This window comes from Aplidium turbinatum, chromosome 18 (assembly GCF_918807975.1).
Source record: "Aplidium turbinatum chromosome 18, kaAplTurb1.1, whole genome shotgun sequence".
NCBI lineage: Eukaryota > Metazoa > Chordata > Ascidiacea > Aplousobranchia > Polyclinidae > Aplidium > Aplidium turbinatum.
Window position 1 is genome coordinate 8,581,218 of NC_137489.1, and position 20,495 is coordinate 8,601,712.

Sequence of the window (20,495 nt, forward strand, 5' to 3'; positions counted from 1 at the left end):
ATTGCTGTACCTGTAGTGCATTGCCATTTACCTGAACGATGTAATCTGTGCACTGTTTATGGTGTTCTGCTTAATTACCCCATTGTTTACTGGTTTGACCAAACCATAAGTGAAGAAAATTGCCTTACAATGCTTCCTTTATGTGTACACAAAACTTTGATAAAACTCATTACGTCCATTCACCAAAAGATTTCCAACCCTCACTACTGTGAGATATTTTCATTTTCATATCCTCAACTCTTAGAAAAAGCATTGTGTTCTGTAGTATCGACTTGGAAAAACGAAATTATTTGCAAGATTACTGCATGTATGCCTGCCCAAAATGCATACTGTTTTAAGGAATTCAGCATTGTTGTCCCTTGCTTAGCTCTTTGAAGATTGGCTTGAAGTGTCACAGCAACACAAAAACCCATCCTGGCTAGATGCAACAGGTTTGCGGTTCAAATTAATCTTGCCACCTTAACTCTTGACTGCTGTCACTGTTTTGTAGTTGAAATTATTTTATTTGTTGCTCAGAAAATGCTACTGAATAGTTTAATTGGCTGCTTATCTGCACGTGGATTTTCTGGTTTCAGAAGCAAATTTTATTCATTTTCTGAAACTGTGCTGGTGTCTGCAAGAGGATTAAGAAAGTAAGAAGTGATCATTTTTAGCACTTAAAACTAATTTGTTTGAACAAAGCTGCAGCGCAGTTCAAAATGCAAATTTGTTTTATTTTACAATTGTCCTAATTTTAACTTAAAAATGGGGGTACAATACATGGTTATGGTTACAGCCACTGCTTTAAATATGTTTTGTTTATTAATATTATTATGTTGTGTCACAATGCTTTGTTACAAAGATTTAGTTCAGTATCATGTTTAGACGTGAGCTTGTGGCTGCACTTGCTTGCTTTTGCCTCTTATAGATAAAGGCTATTACGGTATTACACTAAACATGTAAAAGTTAGCAGCAACACAGGATTTAACATTATTTTTACTTAAACACAAAAAAATAATCATTATTCAATTTAAGTAAATAACTTAAACGGTTTCAGCTTTCATGGAGAAACCCATCATATAATTCATATATATATAACTTATAAGTTACAGGAAGTGACTAATAAAAGGTGTATTTTGATATGCTAAAACTGCATGCAATACTTTTGAACGCAAACACCTCCGACATCTGACAATAGGAATACCAAGCAAATAATGTTGATTGCTCACAATGCTCAGTGGTGTAACATTTCATTAAGCTGCACATGGAATAAAATGAAGATGTTATAACCATAGGCCATAGCTAAATCGATTGTTATGCTACAATCATGTTGAAAAATTAAATGGTATTGAGCTATTTTGATGCATCTAAATTGATAACATCTGTTAGTCATTCTTGATATAGAATTATTATGATGTCAGTTTTAGCAGTATTACGGTACTTTGCAGTTTTAGCAAAAAAATTGTATGTTTTACGGTCACTGCTGTAGTATACAACAGTTATAGAGTATATTTAAACTTTCTGATGAGAAAATTTAAAAGTTATTTTTTGTGTTTAAATTGAGTGGGTAAATCATGTAGTGCTGCTCACTTGTAGATATTTTTATGGTACACTGAAACACATTCATACATGTTACTGCTATTGAGCTTAATTACATTTACAACAAGGTAATTTTACGTTAGGTTTCAAGGAACCAAAAATGAAAAGCAGAGCAAGGATGGAATCACTGCAATAGCAATATATGTTGCTGCTGCCTTCAGTGTGCTGTTGTTCACGACCAAACGATATGTATACTGTGTTTCGGTGATTGGTCGGTCTATGCAGGTGCGTATAGCTAAGAATCACACTCGACAGTTCCGCTTCTCAAATGCTCAAAGCCCTCAAACTTCTTTGAAAGAATGCTGAAAGCGGGACTAGTTTTAAAAACAAACAAACTAATCACGTGTGCAGCATTAAAGCTAATAACATTCCAGTTAGTTAGCATGGCATTAGTACACTTGAGCGTAAGTGCAATAGCTTGGTCTTTTCAAAACCAGCTTCTGCTTTAAATTGAAGTTTAATTTTCAGTTTATGATAAAAATCTATGTTGCTCATAACATCTGTATTCTAATACGAGATGTACACTTCTTACACTTCTTGTACCGTACACTTCTTGTGTGTTTGCAAAACAAAACAAAAAATGATATGTTTTGACAGGTATCAAGCAGTATTTATGTAATATTTTACAGCCCAATTGTTTATGTTGTCTTTGCAAAAAGAAAAGGTTGTAATTTGTAATTACAACATTTGCTGTGATACTTGAAGCAAAATTTTGTTAAATTCTTTCTTTTGTACCAATTTTTACTGAATTTCTGTCATCAGCCCACCATAAACCCAGAAGAATCGGCAAGGTTTAATGATTGGGTTTTGTTGGACAGAAGACCAATGAGAGACCATACAGTTGTACAAAGAGGGGATGTGGTCACTTATATGTAAGTACGTTTGATAAAATGAATGATAAAAACAATACATTAATTACCAAAAAAGTACAAAAAGGCACTAAAATAGTCATGTAAAAATCAAAAGAGGTGAAAATTTGTTCCTAAGGTTCAAGGTTTAAAAATAATGCTCTGTGTTTCGGAATGCAACAGCATGCCTGGAAATCTTAACTACATACATAAGTTGAGAAGCACAAGGTAAGCTTGTTGATTTGCGGGGTTTTTCCAAACAGCCTACTGCAGTTCATAGGATGAATTTATTTTTGTTGCCAAAAGTCTTACAACGGTATTGTAGAAGTAATAGGCATATTGATGGGTTTTGAAAAGATGAACAAATAAATCTGTACAAGAGTTACTTCTTCATATGAAAGAAAGCTTCACGTTTTTTCTTGAACTGCGGTGGTATATATGTTACTTTTTTAGGACACCACGTGATCCAAACGAAATCAACATCAAACGTGTTGTCGGACTGGAAGGAGACACAGTAACAACACTTGGTTATAAAAACCGGTTTGTTCAAGTTCCAACCGGTCATTGTTGGGTGGAAGGAGATAATCAAGCACTGAGCGATGATAGCAACAAAGTTGGGCCGGTGAGTCATGATTTGTTACTCACTAGGCCTACCAATATTTATTATTTTTATTATTATTCTGTTGCATAATATGTTTTTGTTTGGGTACCGTACCACAAAATGTTGCTGCATTAAACCTTGTGTATACTTTGTAAACAGGCTTTTACTTGATTGTTAACAACGTTCCCAACTTTCAAAAACGACTTAAAATTTTACTCTCGGTATGACTTTGTTCGTTTCATTGAAGAAATAATAATGGCCAGGTTACTACAAAACATGCTACCGTAAAACAAAAATATTGAAATTAGCTTAAATGTAATGAAACACATTAAATTCTGGTCAATAAGTTTTGGTATATAATTATATTGTACCAATATTATGTGTTACAAAATAACGGTTTTGACTCGTGATAAAATTTCAGTTAAAAGTGGGATGAATACTTATTTTCAGATCCCGCTAGGCCTAATCACTGGCCGTGCTTCGTATGTAGTATTTCCTGTCACTAGATGGCAACATTTGGGTCCAAAGTTTCCACATTCCCGCGTGAAAATCAACCCAAATTTTGATGATGCTGGGGTACGTCATTTACCGGAAATTAACTCTCCGTCCCTGTATCGTCATCAAAGATAATGAACTGCTTGTACGATCATGTACTACCTACCAATGGGTTGGAGTTGGAGATATTTGAAGTTAAGCTTCTGGTGCTTGGAAAGTGTTGGAGAAGGCAAGGTTAATGATATGGTGAACTACCAATGGTCAATATGTTACATTGTTACAACGTAGTCGACATTTACGGACCTAAAGTTTAGCGTATTTTTGCTTGTTAAGCAAGATTCATCGCTCCAGTCCGTTATAATAAACGACTGATAATAATAATTTATTATGTATTCATCAGTCGTCATCTCTGCCTGCAGCAGATTGCACATCAACGTGGGTTATTTGCTTTCAAGAGTGGCGATTTTGAGCCAACTCGCCCAGTGTCGCCAAGTTGAGTCCGGTCCATGATTGGATGTTGTCTTGCCATCGTTTTGGTTGTCTGCCACGTTTTATTTTTCCTTCTACTTTGCCTTCTGTGCAAACTTTGCTGATTCTGAATTGTGATGTTTTAGTGTGGCCGAACAGTTTCAAAACTTTTGATTTTATTATTGCTGTAATTGGATGTAATTTTGTCATAGTTAAAAGATCTTCTGTTTTTGTGTGGTCAAGTAGCCTTTTGTTGGTCATGCTTCTCATGATGTGATTTTGGAAGCTACCGTAGTGAGTTTTTTCATTGTTGATGATGTCCAATTTACGCATTCTAGACTGTCAGCACGACTGGTGGAACGTACGTGTTGAAAAATTTTAATTTCAGTTTAATTGGGAGTCTATTGGATGTTAGAATCTTCTTGTTCTTTTTAAATGCTGCCCAGCCTAAGCCAATTCGGTGTTGCACTGCAGTCTTTCCATTGTTGGCTGGGGATAGTCGGTGGCCAAGATATAATATATATGAATTCTGATACTTGTTCTATTTGTTTTTCGTAGAGAGTGAGATTGAGTGTGTTGTTGGTTTTGTCGGTAAACAAAACACTATTACATTATTATGTATACAAACACACAGATAAAATATATAAACAATAAGCTTTTCTCAAAAAGTATCAAGAACCATTAACTTCTTGCAAGGCGACAACAGTAATATGAATTCATACATTTTTTTGTAAACTTGCGTTTAAGTTGTTTTAGAAGACCTGCACAAGCATTTATTTTGTATCAGGGTTGTCGGTATTTTACAAAACCCAAAAAAACCCAGGTGGGTTTTTTTGAAAAAACCCACTTAAAAAAAACAAAAAAAAAACCATCAAAAATCCAGAGCATCATATTTGTCCAATTTTTATCAGGAAATTGAAAAAATGAACCAAAGTACTGCAAGGTACTTAAAACAAACTTCAAATTAGAACTTGAGGATGTGATTGTGAAGGAAATTTCCAAGGATAAATTGAAAACACAGTGGATATTTCTGTACAAAGAAATCAAGTGATGCCACTTTGTACTACACTAAAACTCATTTATGCAAAAAGGCCTCATAGTTAAACAGCCCTAGTGCATTACTTTATTGAGTTATGCCAGCATGTACTGTAGACTGGCCCAAAAAAAAGAAAAATCGGAAATGTCATGCTCCACAAGCATTTTCTTGTTGCATTTAACCTAAAACTTACTCCTGCCAATTTTTTTTCGATTTGAAGAATGTTTGGAGGTAACTCATAACTTTACATTTTAGGGGAAAAATGGCGAATTTACGAAATTTGACGTATTTCCAGAATTTTAACAAAACTTTTATTTATTTTCAGCTGTTTGGTATACTACATTGCATATTGGAAATTTATGATGATAATATCTTATTCTGTGTTTGATCATGCAATCCAAAACTAGAATTTCTCCAGAAATTTGGATGCTGGGGCATTTCCAAGAAGATATTACCTCTGCCGGATTACCAACAAATAAAGAGGTTCTTCGAAAATTTATGTTTCTTCATCAAGAGACAGGTCTGTGTATAGGTGAAGTGCTTAAGTTGCAGTAAATGCAACAGTTAGTTTCTGGAACAGGGCACGTATACCTACCCAAAGAATTGATTCTGCTATCAGAAAATTTAACAAACTGCTCAAATATTATCATGCTTTAAAAGCCAACCGGCTCAAACAGCAGGACTGGTATAAAGCAAAGGAGGGGTTATTCAAAGCCGATTTAGATAATCTATTTGATATCTCAGCAAAAAATTGGAAAACAACAATGTCAAATGAAGAAGACAAGAAATTCCTGCGTATGCAGCAGATTGATACCACTAGCTGCAGCATGACTGGAATTGATAAAACCCTGGCACAAACAGAGTCACATAAACAAATGGGAAGTGAAGCATTTGCACACCCGATGCAGCGCTCAGCAACCAACAGCCAACAAACTGTACCACTTGCTGAAATATTATCGGAGTCTGGTAATTCTACTGAATCATTACCTGAAGAATCAGAATGATTTCAACCAAGCACTGCCATCAACTTCAACTTCGAAGATTAAAGTTGTCACCAGTGAAGTTGCAGCTTCTCTGGATTGCACCAATAATACAGACCGTAATGCAATGTTCATTATGGAAGGATACGCCCAGGCCATGGGTTATAATCTAAATGATGTCGTTCTCTCAACGAACACTATTAAAAGATCCCGTATTGTAACACGTTAACAAACAGCTGCATCAATCAAGGCACAGTTCACACCGAAAATCCCACTTCTTCTGCACTGGGATGGAAAATGATTGCAGTGGTGTCAAAAACGAGCCCTTGAATTTTATCTTTCAGCTTCCACTCTTCAAGTGCATTTAAGCATGAATCAGCTTGTGTTTGCCCAGTGCTTCTACCAATTTTTGGTACACCAAAAAGTTGCTCTACTTCTGTTCCTCCAGTGACTAGGATAGCAATGCAATCTACCATTCTCTGGCCACTAGCATCGATTAATAATTTTCCATCTCAGTGCAGAAGAAGTGGGATTTTCGGTGTGAACTGTGTCTTGATTGATGCAATTGTTTCTTTACGTGTTACAATATGGGATCTTTTAATAGTGTTTCTTGAGAGAACGACATCATTTAGATTATAGCCCATGGCCTGGGTGTATGCTCCCATAATGAGCATTGCATCACGGTCTGTACCATTGGTGCGATCCAGAGAAGCTGCAACTTCACTGGTGACAACTCTAATCTTCGAAGTTGAAGTTGATGGCAGTGCTTGGTTGAAATCATTCTGATTCTTCAGATGATGATTCAGTGGAATTACCAGACTCCGATAATATTTCAGCAAGTGGTACAGTTTGTTGGCTGTTGGTTGCTGAGCGCTGCATCGAGTGTGCAAATGCTTCACTTCGCATTCGTTTACGTGACTCTGTTTGTGCCAGGGTTTTATCAATTCCAGTCATGTTGCAGCTAGTGGCATCAATCTGCTGCATACGCAAGAATTTCATGTCTTTTTTATTTGACATTGTTCTTTTCCAATTTTTTGCTGAGATATTAAATAGGTTATCTAAATCAGCTTTGAATAACCCCTCCTTTGCTTTATACCAGTCCTGCTGTTTGAGCCGGTTGGCTTTTAAAGCATGATAATATTTAAGCAGATTGTTAAATTTTCTGATAGTAGAATCAATTCTTTTGGGTAGTGCCCTGTTCCAGAAACTAACTGTTGCATTTACTGAAACTTTAGCACTTTCACCTATAAACATAAATTTTCGAAGAACCTCTTTAATTTTTGGTAATCCGGAAGAGGTAATATCTTCTTGGAAATGCCCCACCATCCAAATTTCTGGAGAACTTCTAGTTTTGGATTGCATGATCAAACACAGAATAAGATATTATCATCATAAATTTCCAATATGCAATGTAGTATACCAAACAGCTCAAAATAAATGAAAGTTTTGTTAAAATTCTTGAAATACGTCAAATTTTGTAAATTCGCCATTTTTCCCCTAAAATGTAAAGTTATGAGTTACCTCCAAACATTCTTCAAATCGAAAAAAAATTGGCAGGAGTAAGTTTTAGGTTAAATGCAACAAGAAAATGCTTGTGGAGCATGACATTTCCAATTTTTCTTTTTTTGGGCCAGTCTAATGTACTGTGAGTGAGAGGCACTTCATTGGTAAAAAGTAGTATTTGAGGTGAAATAAGCATGAATCTACCTTTTTTGCATCTTTTTTAAATAAAACCCAAAAAAACCCGGGTTTTTCTCAACCCTTAATTTGTATGAAACCAAATATTTATGATGGAGTATAAAGCAGTCACATAGTCCAGCCACTCACCACAGACATGTATAATTGTGCCCAATGCAACGATTATGCAGAAATCTGCTTATGGAACAGGCCATTTTTATCTTATCAAAAAGTGTAGTTTCTTGCAGTGCCATTTATACAGGTTGTTTACACAACAACGTTCAGCACGTTGCATGCATTTGCTGTCTGAGTGACATCGCGTGAAACCACGGTGAACGTGAACTATAGTACATTATAAAATCGTCCACTCGGCATATTTGTAAAACCTATTTCAGCTCGGCACCCTAAGGTAGAATTGACGGGTCTGCAACTATTCGGTGAGTCCGATTCGGTGAGTTTCTAACCTCTAACCCGAACCTCTAACCCTAAAACGGCAATGATAATTAGGCTACGGTACCCGATAATTTAAAAAAAAAATTGAAAAAATCACCGAATAGGGATCGGACTCACCGAAACGGGCCATTCCGAGAATTGACCAATCACCAAGCAGTAAGCGATTCACACTTCTCCCATCAGGAGTAAGTTTCATCTCAGGAGAAAATACTTCGACAATGAGTGGCGTTTGTGTTTGAAGTGAACTTGCCAGTTCTCCAGTGAAAAAGTGGGTAGCAAGATTTTTTGTTGAATTGCAGATAATGTTATGCAGTTGCATGATGCGGAAGCAGCATAAGCCAACAATAGTGAAACTATTACTTGGGTGGAAAACTTGTGCTTAGAATTTTTGAAAGGAATGTTATTGTTCCCTGACGTAAACAAACATGATATCGCTTGAGCTGGACTTCTTATTTTTTCTAGAGTTGAACAATACTTGTTATTGCAGCAGTTGCTTCTTCTGAAGCAAACAAATACCCAACTCCTCTTTCCACATTGCAACTTCATTTTGTAGACCATTTCCTCTTCAGAACGCATGTTCTCTACTAAGCCATTGCATTGCGGATGGTAGCTGGTAGTTCTATTTCGACGACAATCCAAAAAATTCATGAGCTGACATGGTTTTTGTTTTTGTAAGTAATAGTGGCTCCACTGAAATCATAGTTGGTGTATCCAAACAAGTATTAAAGCTTCAATCTTGTCTGAATCATCAACTACGCTCCACTCCTGGCTCACTGTTGAAATTAGCAAACCATGCTTTATGGGCTGATTTGCAAAATTCTTAAGTTATTCGTTTATCCGGTTTTAAATAGAACTTGCTGGGTTGCTCTTTGTCATCACGCTCTTGCTAATAGTTAGTGAGGTATTAGAATTGTTCTGTGCGATGCGTGATTGGTGGCATGTATTGTAGGAATGTAGGTGTACGTAGCCACAATAATAACAAAATCTGCTTTTTTTGCCGTTTTAATTGTACTAGAAGTACAGTACGGTACATAAATCATTAATATGAGTCTTGTTTTTGAAAACACAAAAAAACGCATTGACACTGAAAAGGTTCCTTACCACATTCATTTACATAAAATTGTTCACGTTTACAGTACAAAGTAATTCTATTGCATTTTATATTTTGGCAAATCTTGCTTTTGGATTTTTCCAGAAGGTGTTTAACGTGTTGCAAAAGCAAACAATGCCTTGCTTCTTGCATATGCCACAATCAAAAGTGTTACCTTTTTGGGTCTCTGGAACTGAAAATGAAGTTGTAGGGTCACAGCATGCTTTTATCACCTAGAAGTTATTTGAGCAGTTAGGGCAGTGATAGGTCGAAAAGTTGTCCATCATCTTCTCTTCCTGACAGTGCGTGCACGTCATAGTCGTTTCTTGGCGTCGGTTTGGAGTTCGGTTTTTTGTTGTCTGGGCTTTCCAGGTATCATTTTGTTACCTTCGTTGTATATGAGACGTCGGGATAATTAATTCTTTAGGGATTTTCACAATATTAGATTTTTCTTTTAACGGTAAGGATGGAAATTGTTCGTTGGATTTCTTTTTTGGACAGGTTATTAGCTTTTGACTTGTATCGCCACATATTTTGCAGTTTAGTTCCTGTCCAGGGTAATTCACGTACAGTTTTTCTCCATCAACTTATATGTAACTTGGGATGGGTTTCTTAAGTCTTTTTGCTGCATTTTGACTATTTTCAAACCTGTCGGCAGTCCATTTAAATCTTTCACACAGTTGATGGAAATGGGTTTTCCAAAATTTGCTTCTCTCCATGGTGATATGTTGATTTTATAAAGGGATTGGTACCCATTTAATTTTCACATCGATTTGATTGTAGTGGTACAACCCAACTTTCAAGATTGCGTCTATCGATTGAAGTGCTTTGTGAAGATTGAGAACGTACTGCCGTTCGGTGCAAGTAACCTCGACAAAACCTTTTCTTTTAGCTATGCGGACAATGTTCTTTATATCAAATTTACATTTTTTACAACTTCGTAGATTTCTGTTCTAGAAAGCTGACTTCTGCGTTTAAATCTTAAAAAATTTGGTCTAGTTTTGACTTTATTTTTAACATTGCTCCAACTTGCGAGTATGAATTTCTTTCCATTAAAAAATACGTTTGTCTGATTCGCTGGCAACAGGGTTGCCAGCTCAATAAAAGCCAAACTTAACTAAAACTCCAGCCAAAATGAAAATAAAAAAGCCCAATATCTCCTGAGAAAAACCAAAAAAAAGCATGACACGACTATCCAGTACTAAATACAAGTTAGCATCACATACTTGGTGTTATTAAATGAACGAATTAACAGCACAAAGTAACACTTTTTACCTCGCAGGATGCAGAGAGCATGGCCAGAACAAAAATGTGTTTGGCTAAGAAAAGGCCCTTCAAAATACTCTTGAACTAAACAATAAGAAGTCTTGCATTCTTAAAAAGAGTGTGAAATATTGATTGAAGACCAGAAAGTTTGTTTTAAAAATCTGTTGCACATTCAAAATAAACTTACAATTTAGCACGTGAGGGGCAATTACACTCTTCACCTTGCAAGGTGCACCCAACGTATAAGCGGAAACATTAGGTGCTGGCATGAAATCATAAATCATATTTGAAAAAAATTACAAAAAACGATTCAAAGTCATCAGTAGGGTCTTGCATGATTTCACTTTGCGTGTACAACTGTACATGTCCGCATTGAACAACTTAAGCATTTTATCAGTTACCTTAAAGCCTTTGGAGCATTTTGAAAAAATAAATCAGTCCTAATTTTGACAATCGAATCCAAGGTGTTGATTTGCAGTCTGTTCCTTGGCTTAGTTTTACAACAGGTAATGAGTGAGAAAATTCTCTCAACAACAGCATTGCTGACTGGAGTTGCCAAGCATGTTAGCGCATATCAAGCTAACTCTTTAAATTGAGAGTTTTTCACGACTCCTAACCAAAATTGTTTTGTGTTGCATAGCAGCTCATTGTTTGATTTAAATGGTTCTTCTTCTTTCCAATCTACAAAATTATCTTTCTGTATTGGTCTTCCAAAACAAAAGAGTAAGATTACTTTCAGCAAGATGAAGAAAAGGCAAGTTAAGAAAAGAAGCTTGTGATGTTTGACTTAAAACATAAGTAGGACTTAGGTGGGCCAAGTTTTGAATCATTTCCTGAGATGATGGCAATCTTTTGGTGACTTGTTGAAAAGCTTCTTCAAGCATTGCTTTACATCTACAGTAACTTCTACACCTTCACCTTTAATTTCTTCAAGTCCAATATCAACTCTTCTTTTAGAGATGGGGCAATAACATTTTTGATAAGGCATGAACATTTTGTTCTATGCAGTTTCAGTTTTGATAAACAACTGCCTTTGCCAGCATGCCCTGAAATTATCTCCCCTAAGTGGTCGATACTGCGAATAGCACAATGGCAAGCGACTGCAACAGCAAGTTGTAACTCTGCCTTTTTAACTACAGTAGAACTAAGATTCGTTGAAGTGTCCATATTCAGCTTACTTTGCCCAGCTAGAGAAACAAATCGTTTATGCTTAGTAGTTTGTTCATGAGCGGCCAAGTTGCTTAATCGTGGAGTGATAGTGCAGTGGCAAATTCTGCAGTACCCATTTGATGAAACAACGCTGCTCTTTTTCAGCCACACAAACTTTTTTTCCTATTCAGGATTGCATTTTCTACCCAAATCGTAAGTATTCTCCCATGGCTTAGGCATGACAAAGCAAATAGATCAAAAACTTGACAAAACAAATAAGGATTAAACAGAAATTTCTTTAAGTTAATAGACCTACAGCAATAAAAACAATACCAAGTTGCAAATACTGTATGCTGATAGTATTCAGCAAGCATGAACGCTACAAATCAATTAAAGTAAAAAAAATTAAAATTAATTTTCATACATACAGTATAAGCTTCTGTTTTCGTGTATCCTATACTTTTATAACTGCAAAAATGGCATTGAATAAAGCTTGCATTTCGAAGCTTTTCCTCTGACAACTCTTCAGGAGACAATGTCAGAATGGAATGAACAGTAGTGACACAATATAATATATTTTCAACTTTTGTACCACCAGTGACTTTTGTCACTTCCTTCACAATTGTCCCAACTTGGTCATGGTCTTGTGAAGAAGGCCCTTCATATCAACCTTTCACAAATCAGGTTGCCGTATTGTATAGCCACCAAGTGCTCCAAAACAAGGTTTGCTACAACTACCACAGGCGGTAGGCACCACTGAAAAAGAAAAGATTCTGTATAATTCTATTCTAGATTCTAATCTGACACCTGACCTCATTTTTGCTGTTGATAAGTTCACACTTAGTCAGGATTTTACGGAATTAGCAACGGGAAAAATTGCAGGTATATATGTTCAGTATCTAAAAAGTAAAAAAAAATCTATAACTGTTTAAAAAGTCAAATTTCAAAAAGAAGCCAAATTAAAAAAAAGCCAAACCGTAAATCTTTCAGCCAAAGGCCTTAAAAAAGCCAGATTTGAGGAATTTGGCTTGAAAAAGGCCAACCTGGCTACCCTGGCTGACAAAACGAGAATGAAAATCTGCTGCTTTATTCTTCCGCAAACCACGTTCTAGCCTTGGCGGCCTTTAGCGGACCAATACTCTGTAGACGCAGTATTTTCAAGGGGCACGCCATGCAGGATCCCACATTTTACCATTACTACTTTATCTGAAGTTCATCCAGGATGCAAATCACTGACAGAGGTGGATGCAGTATTTGGTGCCACACTTAATACCTTAAAGGAATTCGTATCTCTATAATTAAAGTATGTCAGCTTCTGCTCTGACATCAATGCAGGACTGGCAATGTCAGTGCAGTGAACCACTTTTTGGGGTTTTCAAATAAAACAACAACACCTGGAAGAAAAGTTTTATTTTTTTCCCTTGATGGAACTGTGGTCTTGATATCTTTATACAACAATTTATATAAAACATGAATAAAGGTTAAAGTGATGTAAATTGTTGCTGAACTGCAATTGAATAGTTCACTTAAATGTATGTGTCACAATATCTTTCTATTTCTTACCAGAAAAGAGACTTGGAAAGGATTAATGACGTAGTTTAATGGGATATCACCGAAAAGCAGTCAATTAAATGTCAGATAGTTCTACTAGTGAAATGATAATGAAAATTGTTGAAGGACTTTAACGAATGGTTCAGCACTTCCAGCAACTGATCAAAATAATAGTAACAGTGAACAGCAATAGATTCCAACGCTTACAACTATTAATCGAGTTTAACGTAATCCACTCAAAGCTTCTCATACGATTCTAATTTCAATCAGAAATTATATTAGCATCAGCTTTTGTTTATTCGTATTCAATAACTTCAACTCTCGATCAACAATAATCTTTGCGTCTATTACCAACTACCACTGCTACAATAATCTTCATCTTTCATAATCAACTCATAATAATAATCGATTACGAAAATTACACCACTATTTATAGAAGGTTGTTCGGTCTAGTAACATCGAGAAGGTTATATCACATTGTTCTCTCAAGTTGCATTAAACATAAACAAGCAAGTTTACAGAAGCTTCTAGATTGTCACGTAGGGTAAAAGGTGCTAGAAATACAATACATAACAAAGATTTCGCAATCAGACATTTACTGGTAAACATCCTTATGACGTCATGACAAACGTCCCTCGGCAATTGTGAAAAACAACAGAACATTCCAGATTTGCATGCTTACAGAAGATTCTGGAAATACGTTACATAATAATAAAGACTTCGCAATGAAAGGGGACTACAGGTCAGTAACCGATAATAACATATTGCTCAAAAATTCCATAATGAAAACAGCACGTTCTGTCAAGATACAAAGCAGCCCGACGCGAGGCCTCGTACGACGTACATTGATTGTGACAGTATGTTTGAATAGTTCTGTCTTGTTTTTTTTTAGAGTTAATAAAAAAATTGATCTTCTATGGACATAGACACAACCTTCCGGCTTTCATCCACTGAAATACACAAGCAAACATTAAAAATGTTTTACATATTGCACCACAATATCGAAAACTTCTCTTGTTGGCAGACCTGTCTTCATACATAATACTTGCTGTGAAAGATTCTTACCAGTAAAGTGAAATGGGTTGCATTCAAAATGTTTTCAGCTTCCTTTTATTGTTTTGTCAGCTGCTCGTTTTCAATCTGTAACATAGCATAGATTCTTACCAGTACAGTGAAATGTGTTGTGCTCAAGATTTTTCATACCTTTCTTTTATTATATTTGTCAGCTGCATATTTTCTATCTGTAACATAACACTTGTACTACTTGGTCCTGTTTGAGAGGAAGCACTTTTACTGAATTCTACAAAGAAAAATGGTACAAAACTGACTTTAGCCTGCGAGTAACTTTCTTCTCAACTTGTTCAAATCTTGTCTCATAGTTTGCATTTTCAACTCAACCCGAGGTGGCAGGTGTCTGTCAAAAATGTTTGGTAACTCCTCACATTACAATATTCAACAGACTTGGTCGTAGTTTTTTTCATTGTTTTATTTTTTTATTTTTTTTATTTATTGCATACATAAAAAAATTAAGCAGAACTGTATAACCTAGTTGGTAATGTGTACCTGGTATAACATTGTCAGGGTCCAAGATAATGTCACAGGATGCTGCTTCCACCAGTCTTATCTTACTGGGATTAAATTCTGAAGTAAAAAAACTTGTTTTTTGTTTTTCTCAAAAGCTTTGGCCCATTTTTTCGATCACCGTCATGAAAATGGCAACTGCACACCCTGAAAGAAGTGGTAGGCTCTTCATTATTACACATTATCAGTTCCACCTAGCGTTTTATCTTTTTGTTGCTTAGTAAACAAACTAAAAATTGCAGTTATCCCTTTCGAATTGATGGTTACAATCAAGCGCAAAACACTGGACCATACTTTTTGGAACCATGATATTAAACAAAAGAAGGTCGACCTGTAGGCCTATACTTTCGCAGTGGCTGTTAAAAGTTGTTTAGAACAAAGATGGTGGGGTTGCTATGTGATGACGTCACACTTTCTCTCTATTTGGTCCATTTGAACTGATATTATTTTTAATGTAAAGTAGGGAGATGTGGGACCAATGAACACCCATTTTTCTGATCCGGGTTAAACACTGAAAAAAAGCCAAGAGCACTGCCTATTTTACAAACAAAGCGTTATATGAAGAAGTTTTTTTAATAAAGAAAGAAAGTTTTATTTTCCATTTTTTAGTCTTTAAAATAATATGTTTGAAAAAACAAACAAAGGTTCATTGGTCCCCACTCTGGTGGGATCAATGGACAAGGAGGTGGGGACCTATAAACAAATACACGCCAACGTCAAACTTACGCAAGTTAACGTCAAACATTGAGACTTTACAATTAATAAATTAAAGCATAATAAGGTACAAGCAACTGTTCTTATTTGGACAAACAAACTGTTCATTTCATGTTGAATTCTGACAGGTCCACCGGGAACCTCATAACGTTGGCCAGTCTCTTGGTGTTGGCACACGAAGGGGGATTGGGCAACACAGTAAGAACGTCATCACGCGAAACGGATGCTAGGTCTTCTGTTTTGGGCAACATGAATCCATTTTTTTACTTTCCTGTAGAAAGATACTTCAAAATCTTTGTCTTCGTCAGGTCCTGTGATGATCTTTGCTACATAGTTTTGAAATATCATTCCGGCTTTCACACGGATTACTGCAAAGTTGTTCGGCAAGATTTTCAAAGGAGTGCTTTCAGTTTCTTCTTCTGAATCTTCCAGCTCTTCGTCTGTGGTGTCGTGAAGGGACACTGCATTACTTTCATCATCACTGTCTTCAGATGACAGGATTTTTTTGCTGCAAACCGGTAAGCAAGTTTCCGGGCTTGAATTTTTTGTAAACCATAAAACATCTTCGAAGATGTGATTATATGTTCGGAGAGACACAGTTCCTCTTCAACAGGGAAAACCTGCAAAAATCAGTTACTGCGTAATAACCCAATAGAGAGGATTGGCCGTATAAATCCAAGCTAAGGTTATGTGTAGTTTGGTTATTAGTTTAACTGTCTTAATGGATCATTATACGGTATGACAATTAGGCATAATATTTCATCAATGCGTTATTACTGAATTAGATTCATTGCTCCTTTCTGGTACGAGAAGTATAGAAACGAAACTTGATATCGAAATACTATAAGCTTTTGAGACAGCGATTAAAACATTAAGCCTTATTATAGCCTAATCATCATTACTTCAGTTCAGTTATTTTTATTTCTGACCATCATATCAAAACAATACACGTCAACATAGCAAAGGTCGAGAAAAGGGTAGAAGCGACAAAACGCGAACGTTAAAACGTGCTTGAGACCGAAGTAAGTTATTGATTTGAAAGAAATTTGGCACGGTAGCAACACCTTCAGAAAAATTTAAGATATAAAGGGAAAATAAAAAAAGAAATTGTTTTGTAGCCATGGATTTTTTTTCAATTTTGGCTCCAGGATTTTCTTCAGCAAACTTTACATAGCGACCCAAAGTTATCCGATTGATGCGATGCTTTGTAGCAGTACTTGCAATGCTTTCGTTCTTTTCAAGAACGTCTTTGACTGCCCGCTCAAGCTGTGCAGTCGCAAAGTTACCTTTCAGGTTTTTGTAAATTTTAAAAGTAGGCATGATTTCTAGAAAAATATTTTTATTGATTGAAGTCTTAAAGCAAGGGGACCAATGAACTATCGTCAAAGGTCCCACCCCGAAGTCTGTTCATTGGTCCCCTTGTCAGCCATCTTACATAAAATGAAGTCTGTAGCTGTACCTGATAAAGTTTATCCCTTTTCACTTCCAATCAGAAACTATCATTCTAATGTTATTTACCCACCACACTAAGAAGGTTTTTCAACTAACGGTCAGAAAATAAGAAAACTTTTCCTGGCACCTCCAAATTATACTTTTGCAACACAAAACTGGAATAGATGGATTTTTTTCTCCCGCTAACCGTGGATCAACTTGCAAAATAACTTGTATCTACACGTGGAGCAGATCGCAAAACCACGTGACAGTAACCAAGCGTATCCCTCACACAAAGAAAAGGGCATTGTTCATTGATTCCAACCTGTTCATTGGTCCCACTACAACGCCACCAGCATTTATATGAGAGTTTTTGTGTAAAGATTCTGGTTAGCGCTTAATTTCCGTCAGAAATTCTTCGAGTTTGTCTTTGTATTTACTTGGGCTGCGGGTTATGAAATTGAACAGTAAGGGCTTTGTTTTTCTGTTTTCTTATAGAAGAATATTTTAATATCTATTTAATATTTTCTATATATTTTAATATATTATAAAAATTAATGCTATTAGCAGACATTACATGTGCAATGGACAAACACAATGACTGATCATAAAATGATTTTTAGTTGATATAGGACGTAACTCAATGCAACATTCGGAGTAAAACAACGGTATCTAAAAACAAAGGAATCCGGTTGAAATGATAGCCTACGTAGGCTATTTCGTTTTTTCTAGTCCCTTCATTTTACCACTGATCAAGATCAGATCATCCGCATACAAAATTTTGCTCAGCAACCCTTCCCTACTCTTCAGTCACAACATCAACCACAATAACAAATATAAGAACTAAGAAGTGACGACACCGATCCTTGGTGTACCCCATCTTCCACAAAAAAAATCTTCTGAGTACCGACTTGTCTACTGTACAATCTTGTTTTAGTTTATTCAGTCGTGAGTTATTTGGCCAGAACGTTGGATGCAAAGGACGTTTTGTTGGTACAGTAGAATTCGCCTATAACGGCACCTCTAGGGCAGTGTTTTTCAACCTTTTTTGAGCCACGGAACAGTTTATGCATTAAAATAATCTTGCGGAACACCAAACGAAATTTTATAATGATGCAATAATATAAACAGCACAACAACAATTTATTGGCTGTCAGCTTTCTCAGTGCGATATCTGGGCCTGTTTGGATGAGCACAAAGCTGATATTCGGGCAGGAATTGCAGAAAGACAAACGCGAAGCTCTTCCTCAACAGTTCTCAATTTTTCTCGTTTTTTAACTTTTATAGCAGTCATGCTTGCAAAACTCATCTCACACAGATAAGTTGTTGAAAATGGAAGCAAAGTCAAAATAGCATTGTTTGCCACAATAGGAAACTCCTTGGAAGTCATCACCCAAAAACGTTCCAAAGGTAGATTGGAAAATCTCAATCTTAACGTGCGATCTTGTCTAAGTTGAATAAATTCTTCTTGCTCCTGTACAGTCATGACTTTGTCAAAAGCTGTTGCTGAGCTGTAAGGATCCCTGACCCAGTCAAAGCGTTCGGTAGGAGCAGAAGGGAAATAAAAAGACAGTTTCTCCTCGAGAGTTTTCAAATGTTTTTCTATAGTCCCGCATAGAGCAGCAGTGTTCACATTTCTTTGACATTTTTGGGTGAGTGGAAACATATCAAGGACTGTATTTTTCACATGTCGTTGCCAAAGCTGCACTTTTGAACGAAATCCATGTATTTTATCTGTGCTTGTCAGAAGATTTTCATTTCGGCCTTGCATCCGTGTGTTCAATTCATTTAAATGATGGAATATGTCAGCCATGTATGCTAACTTTGCACACCAATCATCACATGCCAGCAGCTTTGCCCCATCAAAGCCTTCATCCGTTAAAAATATCTTTAGCTCATTTTTCAATTCATAAACACGAGCTAAGACTTTTCCTCTTGATAACCATCTGACTTCCGTGTGAAGCAGTAAAGTTGTATACTCTGCTCCCATTTCTTCGCATAAAGCTGCGAATATGCGACTTTTTAGTGGTCTTGTTTTGACAAAATTAACCATCCTCACCACAGCATCAAGCACAGAAGCTAAATCTGCTGGCAAAGTTTTTGCAACTAAGGCTTCTCGGTGCAAAAAGCAGTGTGTAAGTATGACAGCTGGGTGTTTCTCCTTAACTCTGCTAACAAAGCCTTTGTGACGTCCGACCATGGCTGCTGCTCCATCTGTACAGACACTATTACAGTTCTTCCATTCAAGTCCTCCTTGTTCAAAATAATCTGAGGTAACACGAAATATTTCTTCCCCGGTTGTCTTCTCAGGCAGTCTCTTGCAAAACAAAAAGTTTTCTGTGATAGAATCACCATCCACAAAACGTACGTTTGCCAAGAGTTGAGCATGTCCACTGATGTCTGTCGACTCATCAAGTTGTAATGAAAATTTTCCGCTGATACGTACCTTTTCCAAAACAACTTTTTCGATGTCCACAGACATGTCTTCGATCCGTCTAGCAATTGTGTTGTCCGAGAGCGGGATTTTAGCTACTTGTTTAACTGCATCAGGACCAAGCATCTCATTTACAATCATCTTACAAGCCGGTAGTATTATTTTTTCTGCTGCAGTATGTGGCTGCTTTGACTTAGCTACAAGCTCAGCTACAAGGTAGCTCACTTTTAGAGCTTTTTCATATACTGTTGTTACTCGTTTCATGAAATTCGCTTGCACTTCAATGTCTTTACGAAGGCGAACGAAATAATCTTTTTTCTTGTTTTTTAATGACGGGTGGTTTGTTTCTAAATGACGCTTCAGCTTGGCTGGAACCATGGCACTGTTGCATAGCTCTTTCCCACATATCATACATAATGGGATCGGGGCAGTAGGATCACCAGAGAAAGTAAATCCAAACGAAATGTAATCTTCACTGTATTGTCTCATCACAGATTTTGCTTTCTTTTCATTGTTACCAGAACTAGCCTGTTCATTTGCACATTTCCTTTTCAAATATCTATCCATTATTACCAGTTTAAACTTTAAACTCGAAAGCTAAAATTAATTATGATTTTTCGTACTGTTTTCAAGTCTATTTGTAGCACTGTTGAAGTAACAATAAGTTGTTAAATAAAATAACCACTTGCTGCAAACATAAATAAAATAACCACTTGCTGCAAACCTAACTCTTCAGTAACCTTCAAGTCCTTTGCTTAACTGTTCTTTATCTGAACCCTAAGTTTCTGCTGACGAAAATTACTCTTGATATTATGATGCAATAATTAATACAATAATTTTTGATATTATGATGCAATAATTAAAACTTTCTTCGTTTCAACCTGAAATGCGCTGCTTTTTGCGATCGCGAGGAGTGTGGATTAATTGTGTCAAAGGAGTGATTTTCGACCGGTGTTCCATGGAACACTAGTCAAACTAATAAATTTCTTGCGGAACACCTGACGATCTTTCACGGAACACCAGTGTTCCGCGGAACACCGGTTGAAAATCACTGCTCTAGGGGATTTGCAAAAACTGACGTTATAGACGAACTACCGCAAACTATTTCCAAAACTGTCTTTTGATTTAAGAAAGAGGTGTTGA

The 20,495-nt window shown here is 36.4% G+C and overlaps 2 protein-coding genes across 2 annotated transcripts; one reads left to right on the top strand and one right to left on the bottom strand.

Moving 5' to 3' along the window:
- The first annotated feature begins 515 nt into the window (after positions 1-515).
- LOC145787402 (mitochondrial inner membrane protease subunit 2-like) lies at positions 516-4,960 on the top strand. Its single transcript, XM_082599142.1, has 5 exons — positions 516-632; positions 1,662-1,803; positions 2,341-2,450; positions 2,880-3,048; positions 3,478-4,960. Exons 1-5 carry the CDS (start codon positions 520-522, stop codon positions 3,655-3,657), a joined length of 714 nt encoding a protein of 237 aa, XP_082455268.1. The 5' UTR covers positions 516-519; the 3' UTR covers positions 3,658-4,960.
- A 13,120-nt stretch (positions 4,961-18,080) lies between these two features.
- LOC145787953 (SCAN domain-containing protein 3-like) lies at positions 18,081-19,919 on the bottom strand. Its single transcript, XM_082599792.1, has one exon. It carries the CDS (start codon positions 19,917-19,919, stop codon positions 18,081-18,083), a length of 1,839 nt encoding a protein of 612 aa, XP_082455918.1.
- Positions 19,920-20,495: the final 576 nt, after the last annotated feature.

Excerpts from the sequence above, each read along its gene's own strand:
- LOC145787402 (XM_082599142.1), top strand. The coding sequence starts at position 520 with ATGCTACTGAATAGTTTAATTGGCTGCTTATCTGCACGTGGATTTTCT. Across the intron at positions 1,804-2,340 it reads TGATTGGTCGGTCTATGCAG|CCCACCATAAACCCAGAAGA; the intron begins GTGCGTATAGCT and ends TTCTGTCATCAG. Across the intron at positions 3,049-3,477 it reads ATAGCAACAAAGTTGGGCCG|ATCCCGCTAGGCCTAATCAC; the intron begins GTGAGTCATGAT and ends ACTTATTTTCAG.
- LOC145787953 (XM_082599792.1), bottom strand. The coding sequence starts at position 19,919 with ATGGATAGATATTTGAAAAGGAAATGTGCAAATGAACAGGCTAGTTCT.